The 18,132-nt window shown below is 37.3% G+C and overlaps 2 protein-coding genes across 4 annotated transcripts in view; one reads left to right on the top strand and one right to left on the bottom strand.

Annotated features, from left to right (window-relative positions):
• LOC135081163 (brain tumor protein) overlaps positions 1–18,132 on the top strand; it is a 666,947-nt gene that overhangs the window by 275,165 nt on the left and 373,650 nt on the right. The window lies entirely within an intron of this gene.
• On the bottom strand, positions 1,020–2,774 carry LOC135081296 (putative nuclease HARBI1). The gene is made up of 5 exons (XM_063976027.1): positions 2,249–2,774; positions 1,897–2,178; positions 1,355–1,742; positions 1,141–1,274; positions 1,020–1,051 (listed from the first exon to the last, which is right to left on the bottom strand). The coding sequence occupies exons 1-4, from the start codon at positions 2,501–2,503 to the stop codon at positions 1,144–1,146; spliced, it is 1,056 nt and encodes a 351-aa protein (XP_063832097.1). The 5' UTR covers positions 2,504–2,774; the 3' UTR covers positions 1,020–1,051; positions 1,141–1,143.

The raw sequence follows: 18,132 nt of genomic DNA, 5'->3' as shown, positions 1-18,132 counted from the left end.
GCATATTGGAAGATAAAGAAAATAAAAAAGTAGAGGCAAAAGAAAATAAAGCAAAACCTAATTTTAAAGCACCAGCAATCAAAAAAAAAAGGAAACTGTTAAACAAAGAAGGCTTAATTGATTTAAGCAAAGTTAGGATTTCCGAAATTGCAGAAACAGAATCAAAATGCCGGATTGAACTGCATGAAGTTCAAATGGAAAACGAACGGAAGAAAGGGAGAAACTTGGATCTTGAGCATCAATTATTACAGGAAAAACTTAAATATTACACTCACATTAATAAAGAATAATAAGTCTTTTGATGTTAAAGTTTTTCAAGTACTAACAGATTCTAATAATAAGTTAGTTCCTCCCTTACTTCTGTTTGTTTTTAATTTGTATTTTATGCAGTTCCAATCCGCATTTTGATTGTGTTTCTGCAATATATTTAGACGGCTATGAATATGTTTACTAGTCATAACTTAATAAGAGTTTGAGATTACTATTAACTAGCTGTTGCCCACGACTCCGCCTGCGTAGACTACTATTTCTGTAACCTACAGGATCTGTGCATTTTTCCAGGATAAAAAGAAGCCTATATGTTATTCGAGACTATATAATCTATCTGTTTTAGCAATTTATTTGTTTATAAGAATTGAACTGTGATTTTTAGTAAGTAAGTTTAATAATTGTACTTAAATTAGTGATATAAAGTAAATACACATATGCCTAGTCACAAACATTCGCCTTTATAATAATAGTGTAAATTATGGTTATTTTGTTTTAAATGTAGAAGGTTGATAACCTCCGAATAGAAACGTTTATACTTAAGCAATTTCTTTGTTTTAAAGAATTGAACTGTGATTTTTAATAAGTAAGTTTGTTGAAACTAATTGTACTTAAATTAGTGATATAAAGTAATTTGTTTTGAATTTTTGCAGAATAATTGCTTTTTTAAAGAGAACTACAGGTTTTGTTTTTGTGATAGTAACAAATTGGACTGAAAATTGAAATACAGGTATTTTTCAATCAAATATTCTTTTTATTTTCATTAAGATGCCAGGAACAGTATCTGAAAAATTAAAATACAACATTTTCATGAACTCAAATGACATTACATAAAAGTAAATCGTTGGAATTTATCAAAATGTATTTTAGTACCATTCAAAAATGTTGATTTATAAAATTTTGTAGTATCAACTGCGACCTACGCCTCAACAATGAAGGTCGGTTGTCGTGAACACTGTTCTCCGTCGAAAGTTGCGGAGTTACAGGGACCTGCTCCATATGTTGTTCTGAAAAATATTATGAATTTGTCAACATTTTGTCATAAAGATTTGTATTCCTTATGTACAGTCAAATTGATAACATTTACCTAACAATGTGTCATTCATATCAATGGCTATATTATGTAATACAGCCAATGCTATGATCACAGCTTTTCCATTTTGGAGGCTTACTGGTAAGCCATGGAGTAGGCATTGGAACCGCTGCTTCCACACCCCAAAACACCTTTCAACAGTGTTCCTAGTTGAGATGTGAGCATTATTGTATGCTTCTTCTTCTGGACGACTAGGCCTTAAAATAGGTGTAAATAGATATGGCAGAAGAGGGTAGCCCGAATCGCCAATAAGGCGTCCTCTAAACTGCCTATCCTCAAATCGTTGTTTTATATTGCTCTCCATAAAAATTCGACTGTCATGTGTACTGCCTCGCCATCTAGCCACTATATCCATTATTTTGAGGTCAGCATCACAGACAACCTAAAATAAAAAAAACAGTATCCTGTAGGTAATCCATCCAATAATATAGTGTTGAATGTTGCTAAAATTTAGATCATACAAAGTAAAAATTATAGACATTATTAAAACAAATCTTTCTCTGTTGTAAACTGTATAAAATCAAAATATATTTTACCTGAACATTCAGGGAATAATAGCCTTTTCTATTAATATAGTACTGGGCCATGTCACCTCCGGTTTTTTTAATTTTAATGTGGGTGCAATCTATGGCTCCTATCACCCCAGGAAAATTTTTAATTGCTCTAAATTTGGCACTAATTCTTTCCTGCTCTCCTATAGTGATAGGCATTTTGATGAAGGAATTTGCCTTATTCGCGATTGCATGCGCGACTCTGGCGCATATCCGGCTCACTGTCGGCTGACTTAGGCCATGGAGGTCACCAGCATCATCTTGTACCTGAAAATGTATGAAAATAATTATAGCAGCCACGACAAAGGGATAAAATAAAACACTTTTTTGTGCTTACCTCACGACGTCCCCAACATCTTATGGCCACTAAAACTTGCAGTTCAGGACACGTGCCACCACCTCTAGCGCTCTGAACCAGATCATCTTCCACCAAATCTATGATGGTGCGCACTGTGTCCTTATTGAACCTATATTTTATTTTAAAATTTAGGTCCCGCAAATCGAATGGGTTGCTTCGTTGGCGGTAGAGCTTTCTACGTCGCGCTGGGTCGGCATTATTGGCTAAATGCACAATTGCATTTATAGCATTCATTTTCACAAGCAAGGATCACAGCAAGGATATTTTGAATAAATAAACCAACGAAGTGACATTCATATGAAATGACATTTATAAAAGTTAGGTTAAAATAGGTTTATTAGAGCTTTAAACAAGGCCCGAGCTCTCGATAACTTATCACACAGATAAAAGAGGATTTTAGCGCTAAATGACGATTATGAATAACAATTTTTATCAAACGTTTTATAAACCTCTAATAAGCATTTGATAAAATGTGAAAAATGATTATGAATAAGACCGCTAGCATGTAAAACTTAAATATTTCTATGTTAGCCCACAAATGTCGAGGAATCACTGACACTGAAAATACAGTATTTTTTACTAGTTTCGGTGTCAGGGTTCACCCCTTGTTAGATCCAAATGTTTAACTGAATAAATTTATTTATTATTTATTATTATTATTATTATATTCCTTATATGCTTGTGTTGCAAGTGGGTTCACCAGAATAGTCAAATATTCCAGCAGTGGCAGGGTTTGACGTTTCGCACTGCAGCGTTCCCCGGATCTCGACTTGGCCAATCCGACACCTTCACCATTCGGGTATTGTTAAAAAGGAATTTTCTAGAGAAACTACTGAAACTTGCTCATATTATAAGCTTTAATGCCAGCATTTCTAACTGGCACAATTTATTTAATCGCGTATTTAGGACCAGATTACGGCACTTAATTACTTATTAGATTTTTCTTTAACAAATTAAGATTAGTCGGCTTCATTAACAAAAATACCTTTTATTTAGTAGGATGACGAGTTATTTTTAAGACAGCTGTGAAATTATGCGAATAAAACATTTCCCTGTTAAGTATAATATGTGTTATTATTTAAAGTTTATTTACTTATGTATTGTTATTATTATTGTTACAGGTATGTGACACTCCTTCTTTATGCAGTAACAAAGATAAGTAGAAAGTTAGAAACTAAATAATTTAATAATAATATGGGGAAGGAATGGCTAATCTGATGGTACACGCCCAGAACTATATACAAAATAAATACGTAGTTGCAGGTTTGAATTCCAAAGGGGTCAAGCCCTGCTTAGTTTTTACGGTAAGTAATTGTACAGAAGCTCCTAAATATCACTGTTCTATACAAAAATGTAATCCAAAACGGGGGATTACTTAATAAAATAAGCATTTTTCATGGCATATAATTCTCAAACCTCATCAACAGATAAAAATCAGTGGAAAAAGCTTCGGAAGCTCTAAATATGGCATGAGAGCGTTATCCCCGGCATCCCTTATCTTTCCACTCATTTCCATAAAGGCCCATCATATAGCAGTTAAAACACCCCACTCTACCCTCGTGAATGTATAACATTATGTGGTAATTACTACAAAAATTACGGTAATAATTCTGTAATTATTTCATTTGAGTGTGTTTATTTTGTCACTGTTGGGATACATTTTATGATTAAAAGTAATTAGGTACTTACATTTCATACTTTTAAGAACAATTTTATTTAGACGTCTTTCTTTTCATTTCATTTTAACGGTTTTCATTTCAACCTACTTATAACACTGAAATCCTTTCCAAGAATGTTAAAAACAAAATTCTTTTGATGGTCAAACATAACCTTTACTCAGTCAGGTAATCTTGATTCCAGGAAAATACAAAACTACCCACCCTTATTCCAAACCCTTTCAAGATAAAATGGCAACGTTGCCGTAACTTTGCCAAAATATTGCGTATAACGAAGCGTATACAAAAATCAGGTCTGATTAGTTCTCTGAAATATTTACAGCTCGCCCTATACTTCGATTGGCAATAACATACGGATGTACACACACAGTCCCTCAATATATCAGAATGTTTATTCGCTTTTCCGCGTATAAAACTTCTGCATATTTATTCTAAATAAAATATGTCGACGCAAGTTATCCGGGCTTATTTGGTAAATAACAAAAGGAGGACATTACGCTAACACAAATAGGTACTGTTGCGAATATTCGAGGATACAGTACACAGCGGGTGTTAGTAAAATAAATAAAACCAGGGCAAGCTGAGCGCGAGAAATATATTGCTGGAAGTGAATTGGAGTTTCTTTCGGTCTTGAATGGAGCTTGATTCACATTGTTGGAGTGCGCGATTCTTGCACCATACGAGTATATACGCGATTCTTGCACCATAAATACGACTTATAAATGAAGCACGTTGCACACCGTACACGAATTTTGTATGAAGTATATTGCACAGTGAAATGCGGACCATTCTGTACATAGATACACAAAAAGCTAGTGGTCTCAGGATCAAATCCCATAAGAAGCAAGGACGCAATTAAATTATTACCATTACTTGTTGTTACTAACAATGCAACTCTTCGGACGCAGGTCGGCCGTAGTAAGAACAACCTGTTCAGGTGAGGATTCTTGGATGACTCAAACTTGGAGCGCAAGTGAGGTTTTGTTCCCCAGTCGACGAAGCACATGATGTCGTGCCCTGCGTGCCCAAACAACTGCACGCAAGAAGATTTAATGAAGGCTACTGACAGCGCCACTCTTGTGGCGGGGTTTTGGGCTGACACTGTGTAGGTTTGCTGTCAACACGACAAGAAGAAGAACACAACTCCTGCATCAGGATATACAGCTCAGCCAAAAAAACGTAATTTACTAGTGAGGGTTCAATAAAATCCTGAAGGAAAGTTTAACTGTCACTGCACTCTAAAGAAGATGATTAGAGAAAATAGGTTTTAGCAGCTAAGAATGAATAAGCTTTCAGTGCCATGTGAGTTAACAAATGACCAATAAAGGCATTGATATGTTAAGAAAAAGATATACCTAAATCACGGGGTGTGTTAGGGGACCGATCTAGTGAGTTGTTAAACTACCTGCCTGATATATTTTTTCGCGTAAGGGAATCGTAAAGGAAATCCTTATCTCTTTAAGGATAAGTTAGAGGTCTAAAAATAGGACCTCAGCCAATTTGTAGCAAATTTGATAGACTGCCCTATTTTGCAGTGGACGCACATGTTGTAAAGGGCTAAGGTACTGTTGGAAAGAAAACTCAAAGAATAGTAGAATAACCATAGATGGCGCGTTACAAATAGTTGCTTATGTAAATAGAATTGGTTTACAACAGGTACAAATATGCGAATTTCAGGCTTCACTAACCCGTCTACCCAGCATAGGGATTATGGGCCAAATCCTCCATTTGCCTCTGATGAATTTAAGATGCTTGTGCTCCAGCTGTAAAAACTGGGTGATGATGATGGTGGTGGACCAACAAGGTGGACCGACGACATCATAAAGGTAGTAGGAAGGCGCTAGACGCAGGCCGCTAAACCGGTCAATATGGAAGTCATTGGAGGAGGCCTATGTTCAGCAGTGGGCGTCCTGTGGCTGTAATGATGATGATGATGATGATGATAGTGATGGTAATTGATAGACTATGAAATATGCCTTCTCTAAAATAGTAAGACACGGGTCTTAACGCGACGTTTATTAATGAGTTACAAAAAAAGTTATGTACTCACTGCTTGACCATTTTAGTTGAAATGGAACGCGAAAGTTTAAAATCTTATTTGCCTTCTCTCTCTTTCCTTGTCACATCTAGTAATACAACTAATCCTATACGTTTGGTCGTAAAATTTTGAACAGCGGAGCCTACACCTAACGTTGTAAATAAGACTTTAGAGCCCCCTGCCTCCCCTGGGGACTGTTTGAACTCGTGTTCGAGTTAACAATGACGTAATGGTTAACTAATTACTTTTCTTGGGATACATTCTTGTTTCCAAGGTCGTGTTTTAACTATTGTGGGAGAAAGCCTGTGTTTGGTCATGAGAATGATTGAACAGGATTAGCTGATTGACCATTGAATCTTTTTCATCTTTGTAAAAATACAAGGTACTGATCTGCCACAACTTGATTTCCTTATGTTTCATGCCTTTCTTGAGGGTAGAATAATATCACGTTATATTCTAAACTTAAATGTAAATGAATGAGGCCCGTTTTCACCATCAATCCCTAATTTTTAAGTGATCCCTATGGTAACACATACAGGAATTTTGTGTTCATAGGGGTCACTTAAAAATTAGGGATTGATGGTGAAAACGACCATTATTCTTCTGGGCACGTGGACAACTGCCATAAATGCGTGAAATAAAACGTTCAGGTTTAACTGCCATTCATATCATCTGTAACTAATATTAGGGCCATGGGGAAACGAATGGGTTTCTTATAATCCTGTAACTGGTATAGAGAAAAAATATTTGGTGGAAATAAATCCGTTCCGTAGTTTTTGCGTGAAGGAGTAACAAACATCGACCCAGACATCCAAACTTTCGCATTTATAATATTAGTAGAATGTACAAATTGGAAAATTACTCTTTTAAAAAGCCACTGAAATTCATTGCCTATTGACACTTAGACACTAGTAAACCATGCAAAACATGCCATTTATTTTAGCCTGACAGTTAACAGTTACTGGAACTCGTTAACATGTTTTCGACGGTAGTCAAATGGTTTACGGCTATTTCGTTTTACAGTTAATAGTTATGACGTCATAATGTGCAGTCGGTCTGAAAACCTTAGGGTTCAGGCGCCATGTACATGTAAGACACTTTTAATTCGATTATTTTTTATTTTTGATAACTATTATAGAGGCTTGCCTCGCCTTCCCATGGGTAGATACGGACAGATACGAGTATTTAACAAAAAAAAAATGTCCATGTTCGTAAAAAAAAGGATTCTAATAGTGAAAGGATTGACTTTATTTGCAGCAAAAATATAATGTAACTGGTTTTTGCCCGCGGCTTCACCCGCGTGAAATTTGTTTGTCACAGAAGATCGTCATAAATTATAGCCTACTAGCTTTCCGCCCGCGGCTTCGCCCGCGTGAAATTTTGTTTGTCACAGAAAAACTTTATTGCGCGCGTCCCTGTTTCAAAAACTGGGATAAAAACTATCCTTCTCCTCCTCTCTCGGGCCTCAGACTATCTCTATGCCAAATTTCATCAAAATTGGTTCAGTGGTTTAAGCGTGAAAGAGAGACAGACAGACAGACAGACAGAGTTACTTTCGCATTTATAATATTAGTATAGATAATTATGTTATTCTGGGTTATAAATAATAATACTTACTGTAGTTTCATCACAATCCGTTCAGTACTTTTTGCGTGAAAGAGTAACAAACAGGTTAACATCCAAACATCCATACAAACTTTCGCATTTATAATATTAGTAGGATGTGCTCTCGACTATACATTATATTTTACTTTGACCATTCTTTTCTTTGCTATCAATTCAATATTCATTTACTTCTGTCCTTTATTTATAACATCTCTTTTACACTAAACGCAGCATTCGCAAACCTAATTCACGACTTTAGATAAATCCGAATAAAAGAATAAAAGCGCATTCGTGAGAGAATCTTTCTCTATCATATTTATGTGGACTTTAAATTTCCTCCAGCGATACAGGAGCAGGATTTATAGCGCGCCCTAGTGTGTCTGACAGTTGGTGTTCAACTCGGAGGACTTGGATATAATTTGTGGACTAGTCTGGAAATATTATGTGGAATGGGATAATTTGTAAAATCTAAATTGTACGTACAGTTTCAATTTTCAATTTCTTTTGATGATCATTTCTGTGTAAGTATATTATAGTTGTAACATAGCTTTAGGGTGACACATTATAGGAGGAACTTGGTACCTATACATGTGACACCGAGGATGTACGAAAGTTTGTAAGAAATAACTTAAAATCTCTCGAGGTCTCACAGTGCGCGTGGACGCAAAAGGTGACACACGAACCAATCACAGAGCTCTATTCAACGTCGTGCGTTTGATTTGCTGCTTCACATAAGCAAGCATCGTTTGTGAATACGGCCGTCAAACTTGTATGCTCTGTCACGTCATATAATGTCGCCCCTCTTGTAATTTCATACCAAACATTATCTATTTAGATTGAAGACATAAATTAACGACTTCTTCTAAATAAAAGAAGAAAAACATCTTGATATAGTTTCATCCACGAAGACGCGCCCCACCATTCTTCCGCGAATGTTTGAGTGTTATCGGTACACGCAAAATTATCCATGAGTGCACTCGCACACTACAATAATGACGCTCGGATTGCTTGGATCAAACTCCCCGCACCCCGCGCTGGGGCGCGTCTTCGTGGATAAAACGATCTATATTTCATAACTGCACACAGTTTTTCCTCTAAACAATACGTCCCTCTTTAAAGCCAACATAAACCTAAGATTATCCCAGGAGCAGCTTATGAAAAATACGTAATAGTTCAGCCAATAAGGAGCTAAATCATAACTCGTAAACGATGACGTCATAAAGTCTGGACCGTAATCCGGGCTGACCGATATGAGTTCAGTACTTGAGTCGAGAGTCATAATATATTATTACCACTTTATTGGAAACTCAAGAATGACAGCTCGAGATAGAATAAGCTATATAAGCTGTATTTATGTATCAGCATCAGGTCAAAGTCTCTTCTGTAGGAGAACGAACCTATCTGATTTACCAGAGGTAAATGGTGGATTTGTTGTCTTTCTTACGTTGGAAATATAAAACCTCAGCTGATAGGCGCTATACACTTAAACATAAGTTTATTAAAACGCGCGCTATCAAATCTGTGTGTGCATGTAAACAACAATTCGAGCGAAGCCTGGGTAAAAAGCTAGATGTCTATAAAAAAATGGACTATATTATGTATGTAAGTATACATGCCTGTTCCCAACACTCATACCAACTTCATCTAGATTATTATTTCGTCACTTTATTCGAAGATATAGTTCTAAATATTATATGTATTTTAGAATACATATGTCAGTATAACACGTAGTCCTTTTATTGCTTGAGCAACCATTCGCACACTTTTCAGATTTAACGGTATTCGATGTATCGATTAGAAAATAAAATCAATTTCTACACTGGTATCCCTAGCGCCCCGCTCCCTGCATCGCGCCATCTTTACTTCATTCTTTTATTGTGCGCGCAACGGAACGCCGCTTCGCTCACTTAATATACGTACCTATTCCTATTAGCAATCATGCCTAAACGTAGTGCAGAAGAACAAATTGCGTATTATACCAAAAAGATTAAAAAAAACTTAAAAGTAAAGAAAGCAAACGTCGTAAACGTGTTATTGTTTATTCGGATTCATCGGACAGCGAAGAAAACTTGGGTAAGCATAAAAGTTTTCATCACTACCCACTTTTGTCGATATTATTTTATAATGTTTTACAAATCATATCACAAGTTATTTTATTCAAATAGTGAAGCTTAGAGTTGACCGTGAGTCAACCAAAAGCGAATTTGGCCCAAGAGTTAACCGTGAGTTAACCAAAGGGTATCAGTTAACTAGAGTTGACCGTGAGTCAACCTGCCATGACAAAACAACTCACTGTCTCAGCCATTTAATTTTTATTTTTTATTTTGCAAATACTTACCAAAAACGTCTATTTTACGTGTCGCTATAAACGAGAATATTGCAGACAGTGAAACAACTGCTCGGTCGAATAATGATCTTGAGGCGTCTACGTCAGATCAGGGGTTGAACTTGATGGATAATGATCAGTCGAATAATGATCCAGAGACTTCGATATTAGACACGACTTTGCCCTCGTTAGACCCTGACGTGCTCATAGCTTTAGGGGAACTTCTCCCGGAAGAAGTTACCTACGGAGAGGACATACACCCAGATTTAGCGCAGAGATGGGCTCCAATCCTGCGCAAAGGATTGCCTGATAAGGAACAAAAAGAGAAGCTAGTTAAGGAATATGCTATACCAAAAAATTGCAAGCTGTTTCGAGCTCCTCTTCTTAATCCAGAAATCGCTGCTGCAGTTTCTGAATTCGCTCGTACACGAGACAAAAAGATCGAATGTTCTCAACAACAATTGGGTGTAGGCCTCACGGCGATCAATAGAGCTATGACACTTTTGCTCACGAGTGACAATAAGATACAAGCTATTAAATGTTTATCAGACGCTTGTCGGGTCTTATCAGATCTACATGCTTCAGAAACGCAAACGCGAACAAAGTCTTTAACACAAGGCTTAGAAAAGTCCTTCCTAAACTTGATTCAGGATACTAAACGTGACGAGTTGCTTTTTGGTGCTGGCTTGCCAGAAAAAATCAAAGCCTCAAAAGCCATCGAAAAGCAAGGATCCCAAATTAAGAAACCGGACAACAAGACGAATCCAGGTACATCGGCTTCACGTACGACAAGGCCTCAGGGAAACTGGAGAGGCCCCTCTCGCTCGACGCCGAACAGGGGGGGGCGCGGAGGTTCCAGGAAACCTTACACGAATCAGAAACCTGCGACGCAACAGACCAGCTTCAACCCATCGAGAGTTTGGAACAAACCTCCCCGTGCAGGCCCTCGGACATAGAGGTACACGCCGGTAGATTGCAATATTTCTATAGTTGTTGGTGTAATATAACTGACAATAGACTTGTCTTAAATTGGATTCGAGATGGTTACCCAATACCATTTTGTAAAAAGGTAAATATGGTGGCGGACAGGCATCGTAACTGGCTACCGAAAGAAAAGACTGAGATGTCCAAAGCTATTCAAAAATTACTCCATCTTGGGGCCATTACTGAATGTAAACCATCTCGAAATCAATATTTATCGGACATTTTCCTAGCTCCGAAACCTAATGGAGATAGTCGATTTATTTTGAATTTAAAATCGTTGAACAAATCCATACAAAAAACACATTTTAAAATGGAAGATTATAGGACGGTTTCTCTTTTAATTTCACATGGTTGTTTCATGGCCACAATAGACCTGAAGGAATCATATTTATTAGTTCCGATTAATCCCAAGCATAAAAAGTACTTAAGATTCCAATTCGAGGATAATAACATGCAGACTATTACATACGAGTTTAATGCAATGCCTTATGGTCTCTCTGCCGCACCTAGAACTTTCACAAAAATTATGAAAGTGGTTGTAGGTTATCTTAGAAATCGAGGTTTTAAATCGGTTATATACCTAGATGACATCTTGTGCATTGGTTCCAGTTATCAGGAGTGCCTAAACAACGTAACAGAGACCCGAAAACTTCTAGAATGCTTAGGGTTTGTCATTAATTATGACAAAAGTCATCTTAATCCCGTTAACAAATGTAAATATTTAGGCTTTGTTTTTGACTCTATTGAAATGTCCCTCAGTTTACCCAGCGAAAAGCAAAAACATATTTTTACTCTCGTCCAAAAATTCCTGACCCTACCTCGATGCTCCATCCAAGAATTTGCACAGTTGATTGGAGTGCTGATAGCAGCATGTCCAGCTGTTAACTATAGCTGGATGTATACTAAATTACTGGAAAGGGAGAAACATTTAGCGTTACTCAAAAACCATAATAACTACGGTGCAAAATTTACACCCACGGCTGAAATATTGCCAGATCTTACTTGGTGGGCCAACAATATTTTTACTTATAAAAATCAATTGGAAAAACCTACATTTGTATTAGAAATATTTTCTGATGCATCTAGGCAGGGTTGGGGAGCCTTTTGTAATGACACTCGGACAGGGGGTAAATGGAAGGTAGACGAGCTGAAATTTCACATAAATTATTTGGAACTCAAGGCAGCATTCCTTGCATTGAAAACATTTGCCCGAGAAATGTGCGAATGCGCTATTTTGTTACGTTGTGACAATGTCACAGCTATCAGTTACATAAATCGAATGGGAGGAATTCAATTCCCCTATTTAAATGAAATTACCAGAGATCGCTTCTCGCGCCAATGCCAAGTGTGAAAAGTATATATCTTGGATGCGGGACCCAGATTCATTTAAGGTGGATGCATTTACCCTAGATTGGCATCCTTACTTTTTTTACGCCTTCCCCCCATTTACCCTAATACCAAAGTGCCTTCAAAAGATTAGGACGGACAGAGCAGAAGGCATACTTGTTTTCCCCTTTTGGCCCTCTCAACCATGGTTCCCATTCTTAAGGGACATGTGTAAATCAGAAATTATTTATTTCGATGCAAATGACCACATAGTAACTTTCTTTTGCAGGAGAAGGCAACAGCTCAAACTTACCCTGGGTGTCGCGAGGCTCTCCGGGAGTCTTTTCTAAGAAAAGGAACCCCGGAGGAAGCATTAGAAATAATGTTATCTTCGCTAGCTCAAAATACTGTTGTACAGTATAGCTGCACATATAAATTATGGTGGCCATTTTGCATAGGTTTAGATTTAGATCCATACAACACTTGTCCCGAATCAGTGATTTTGTCATTCCTTACAAACCTTTATAATCAGGGTGCGGCATACGGTTCCCTTAACAGCCACAGAGCTGCATTAGGTTTATTACTAAATTGTGATATTGGAAATTATAAATTAATTACGAGATTTTTTAAAGGAGTTTACAAGCTTCGGCCAACTCATCCCAAATATGTAGGCACATGGGACCCCCAAATTGTGCTTAATCATATAGCGCATTGGAAGCCCCATAGTGAGATTTCCATTGAAAAATTGACAAAAAATGTCACTATTCTTTTAGCACTGTGTACAGCGCATAGAGCACAAACATTTTCTTTGATCAAAATAAAAAATATAAAAATCGGTAACAATGATATTAAAATATTTATTTCTGACATAATTAAAACTTCTCGCGCAGGACGAGCACAGCCATTGTTGATTCTTCCTTTTTTTCGTGAAAACGAGGATATAATGTCCAGCAACTGCTATCAAAGATTATTTATCTAGAACGGAACAAGTAAGAACTAACGCTAACGATAATTTTTTGCTGACATTCAAACCACCGTACCGACCAGCGACGAGTCAGACGATCGCGCGATGGGTGAAACAAGTCCTAGCGGCGAGTGGAGTAGATGTGGCGATATTTAACGCGCATAGCACGCGGCATGCCGCCACATCTGCGGCCAAAAGCGCGGGCGTCTCACTCGACGTGATACGGAAAACGGCGGGTTGGACATCAACATCGGAGACATTTGCTAGGTTCTATGATAGACCACTAGTAAACAATGAAATTTTTGCTAGATCGGTTTGTTTACAAGATCAGTCCCCTTAGTTGTTCCGTTCTCATACTAAAAATGAACTAGGTATGTACTATTGCCTTTTTGGTTTGTTTCGAATTAGTCAAGATACGATTATTAATTTAGCATTAATATGAATTGTTAATACATATAAAATCATTTACAATAATCATAATAAAATTATTATTGTCATATTACATTATTTTATTTAAATTCTTTGGGGTTCGGTATAAGGTATACACAAAATTATTATCTTTAATAATATTTTGCTACTCGGCAAAACTTATCTCTAAACATCTACGTGTTATACTGACATATGTATTCTAAAATACATATAATATTTAGAACTATATCTTCGAATAAAGTGACGAAATAATAATACATGATCAAACGAACTTCCAAGTGAAGTTCGATCAGTATTATATGAGTCACTTTATTCGAAGATATAGAAAAGGGTCCCACCCGATTCCCTGCCCATCTAAGTTTTGCCGAATCCGGAGAAACTCTGAAGAATGAAGTAAAGATGGCGCGATGCAGGGAGCGGGGCGCTAGGGATACCAGTGTAGAAATTGATTTTATTTTCTAATCGATACATCGAATACCGTTAAATCTGAAAAGTGTGCGAATGGTTGCTCAAGCAATAAAAGGACTACGTGTTATACTGACATATGTATTCTAAAATACATATAATATTTAGAACTATATCTTCGAATAAAGTGACTCATATAATACTGATCGAACTTCACTTGGAAGTTCGTTTGATCATGTATTATGCTCTTTCTTTTCAATCCAAAAATGACCACTGCTACAAAAATATGCTCACACAAAAAATATTGATACTATAACTACATCATAACATAGAACTGATTTTGTACAGTCAACAGCACAGCAGTCTACACATTTTCGTTGCAAAGTAGACCCTATTACAACGACATAAAATACAGTATTCACCTTGACATACTGTCGTTTGTACACGCCGGGTGGTCATTCCTCATAAACTGTACCACCATAACTTATTCCCATCAAGTAACTAATACCTTACGTTGATGCAATAGCCTTTGTTCACAGATTATCCTATCACTAATCGAGTTTCCCATTTCGGGAAGCGAACCTCGATCCGCAACGACAACAGCGCCATCAATAACGCGCCACTCTTTACGACGCCATAAAACCAACTAATATATCAGAGAGCCTTTCCTTAGGCGTAGGTCAGGGAGATCAGTCTATTTTTTACGAACCAACTGTTGTAGCTAAAAGAAAAATCATCTTTGTTCAATGACCCCAAGCTACCCTTATCGCTCGCGCGTAATTATGTTGCTGGCACTTGGCACGAGCGAAGTTCGCAAACCGCGCCGCTGACGCCTTGCACTACCGCTGACAGATTGTATTGCCCGGACCGCTGACTGTTGCCCTGACCGACAATGTGGTTCATAAATGATGCGAATTGCGTTCACGTTCACGTTGACCTGCCGCTGCCCGCAGAAAGCATCCAATGTGGCAAATCCTTGATAGTAACTAATTCGTTCGTTCGTTCATTCAAACATTATTATTATGTAGTTTTTCTAAGTTATGAGTTCTAACGACGAAGCAAAAAAATGTAACTTGTTCAAGAAACCTTGAATTGTTTTTCATTTTCTATTTCTATTACTGGTTGTTCAATTTCAGCTGTGCTCTAGGTAATGCCTTTGTTTATTCCCCACATTCTGCTAAGGAAATATGTTTATAAGAGGTTGCCTGTTGGGGAATCATTACGATGTTTTCAGTTTTGATTAACTGTACCGAACCTGAAAAAGTGCTGTATTACAGAATAATAAAACTACATCTATCCTCTTTGGGTAAAATGTATAACTGGAGAAGAACGCCGAATGGCATTAAGTCCGCCTCATGTTCTGTGTTTTATGTACTTATTAATTATGAAAATAATCCTCATGAATTAAATAAATAAATTTCATTACGCCTATATTTGGTTTTCATCAATCTTTCTTATAATCACGAACTGAAAAATTTAACTTAAAATCTAAAAAAAGAAGGCGAAGTCTTTACTTGACTTTCTTTACTTTTCTAGATTGAAATAAATATTCATTCGTACCTTTTAGGGCTTCAATTCGCGTAGTCCATCGCTTCTCAATGTCTTTGCATCATATCCCTTCAAAAAACATTTTTTTATGGGACAGGTGGCAAACGACCAGACTGATCACCTGATGGTAAATGATTACCGTGGCCCATAGACACCCGCTGGCCTGGCGGCGATTCGAGTGCGTTGTCGGTTGATATAGAGGTAAATAATACGCTCTCGTCTTAAAAGATTGCGTGAAAAGTTAGTATCATCAGTAGTATGAAATTGAATCTAAATTTTAAGATCTTTCATCATCATCATCATTTCAGCCATATCATCGGACGTGGGCCTCCCCCAATGCTTTCCATGTTTATCGATTGGTAGCGGTCTGCGTCCAGCGCTTCCCTGCTACCTTTATGATGTCGTCGGTCCACCTTGTAGATGGACGTCCCACGCTGCATTTTCCGGTACCCGGCCTCCATTCCAGAACCTTGCTGCCCCATCGGCCGTCAGTTCTGCGTACTATGTGCCCTGCCCATTGCCACTTAGCTTGCTAATCCGTCGGACAATTAATTATTAATTAATTGTCGTTAAGATCTTTATGTATGTGCAAATTGATTTGAATTTTGTTTGAGAAACCTTAAGGGCTACGGGTGTAAACTTTGGAAGCCAGTGTCTTAGTCTAATAGGGGAGTTTCAAGCGAGTGAGGGTAGGTAGATCTTTACGAGTGTCATAAAAGTAGATAATATACTTAACCGGAGTGCCCGAATGCGTGATCGAAATACGAGACATCGTATTTATTTGGTTCACGTATCAACAGTAATAAGGTAGGGTGAAGTAGGCTTAGTCCTCGCTCATCGTAAGGTATTCGTGGGTAGACCCACTTTTTTATGAGAGTCCCACATCTATTTACTAACTTATTTGTGACTAAAATTGTCAAAATAAAGTAATAGAGAGTAAAATTTTCCATGTTCGCTTGCGAACCGAACATTGCTCGCTTCAATCGCAGTTCTTCGCTATTCGTCGCTCTTTCATCGCAGTTCGATTTTTTTTATGCATAAGAAGGCAGGTATTTGACCGCAATCGCACCTGGTATTAAGTGATATGCAGTCTAGGATGGTACATATTTGCGTGTAAATATGACTTTCAAATGTTTTAGGCAGACATTGTGGGGAATGTGGGCCAAATCCTCCGTTTGCCTTCAATTAGAGAAGGTCATGCTCCTGCAGTGGAGATGATGAAGATGACTTTTAAACTGGTTATGTCAAACTAATGGTTTACAAACAAATCTATCAAAAATTTCCTGATAATTTCAACTTTTCTAGGGACTACCTTACTGAACCCATTTCTGCTGTGTCCCGTTTCAACTGTAATGATGGGCAAATACGTACCTACATATTGAATGAGCGTTACTTTTTTACGGTGGGGTCTATGGTGCTTGAGAGACATAGTTGGTGGTTAATTTTATTGTGGTTTTACTTCGATTGCCAACATTTCCGATAAAGGTTATATGAGGACTCTGAAATTGAAAACTTCTTTATCATTTTGTTTGAACCCCTATTTGTGTTTTTAGTATTAATTATTTATTAGATGAGAATAATAACAGATGGTCTGATTGCAAGTATGTACAAGTGTAACTATAGCATTCCACATTGGACTGTGATTTTGGTTTCGAAAATCGGAACCCCGATTCACTCTACCCAGAAAAAATGCTATTCCGAAGAAAACACGCTATCCTAAATCTCTCTAGCTCGAAAAAACGCTATCCAGAATCACCTAAGACCTAATACACGACATTCCTAATATTTATAGCCCAAATCACTTTATGCTAAAAGAATATACCTGGAGAAGATACCAAATGTGAAAATATGAAGAAAATCTTCTACGCATGTAGATAGATACGTAAACATGTCATAAGAATGATCATCTATTTTTTCTGTTACTCACTCTCTCTATCTCCCTCACTCCCTTAATAATATAAGGCTCAAAGGACTTCGCATTAAGTTAAAAAGTGAACCTAAGAAAGTACTTAGACATTTCTCCTCAGATCTTACAAAAACAACCTTTGTCCTTTCCCAAACTTTACTCGTATTTGCTGAAAGAGCAAGTTTATAATGAAACATCTTTGCGAAACTTTTAGAGTCAAACCCGAGTTTTTTCGCCGAGTAACCTGTATTTCTCATACTATGGAGGATACCTAAAAAGCGTAGAAATGTAGAGATATCTCCAAAAATCACGTTTCGACTACTAAACCGATTTTGATGCGTTTAATATAAAGATAGTATGAGACCCTGTACAAAATATTAGGATACTAGCGGCCGCCCGTGACTTCGTACTCGTGGAGCACGTTTTACCCCCTTAGGGCTGTAGTTTTGTAAAAATTCTTAGCAGATGTCTACACCCTAAGGAACCTACCTGCTTTTCAAGTTTGTAGGTTTTGTTACAGTTTTTGAGATTTCTACATTTCGAAATCTCAGAAACTGTAACAAAACCTACAAACTTGAAAATCAGGTAGGTTCCTTAAGACTGTGACAGACCGAAATAAAAGCAGATGAAGCCGCGGGCAAAGGCTAGTCTAAAAA

This window comes from Ostrinia nubilalis, chromosome 19 (assembly GCF_963855985.1).
Source record: "Ostrinia nubilalis chromosome 19, ilOstNubi1.1, whole genome shotgun sequence".
Classification (NCBI taxonomy): Eukaryota; Metazoa; Arthropoda; class Insecta; order Lepidoptera; family Crambidae; genus Ostrinia; species Ostrinia nubilalis.
This window is presented reverse-complemented; position numbering and strand designations above follow the sequence as displayed.

Excerpts from the sequence above, each read along its gene's own strand:
- LOC135081296 (XM_063976027.1), bottom strand. The coding sequence starts at position 2,503 with ATGAATGCTATAAATGCAATTGTGCATTTAGCCAATAATGCCGACCCA. Across the intron at positions 1,743-1,896 it reads ATTATTCCCTGAATGTTCAG|GTTGTCTGTGATGCTGACCT; the intron begins GTAAAATATATT and ends TTTTTATTTTAG. Across the intron at positions 1,275-1,354 it reads TATGAATGACACATTGTTAG|AACAACATATGGAGCAGGTC; the intron begins GTAAATGTTATC and ends AATATTTTTCAG.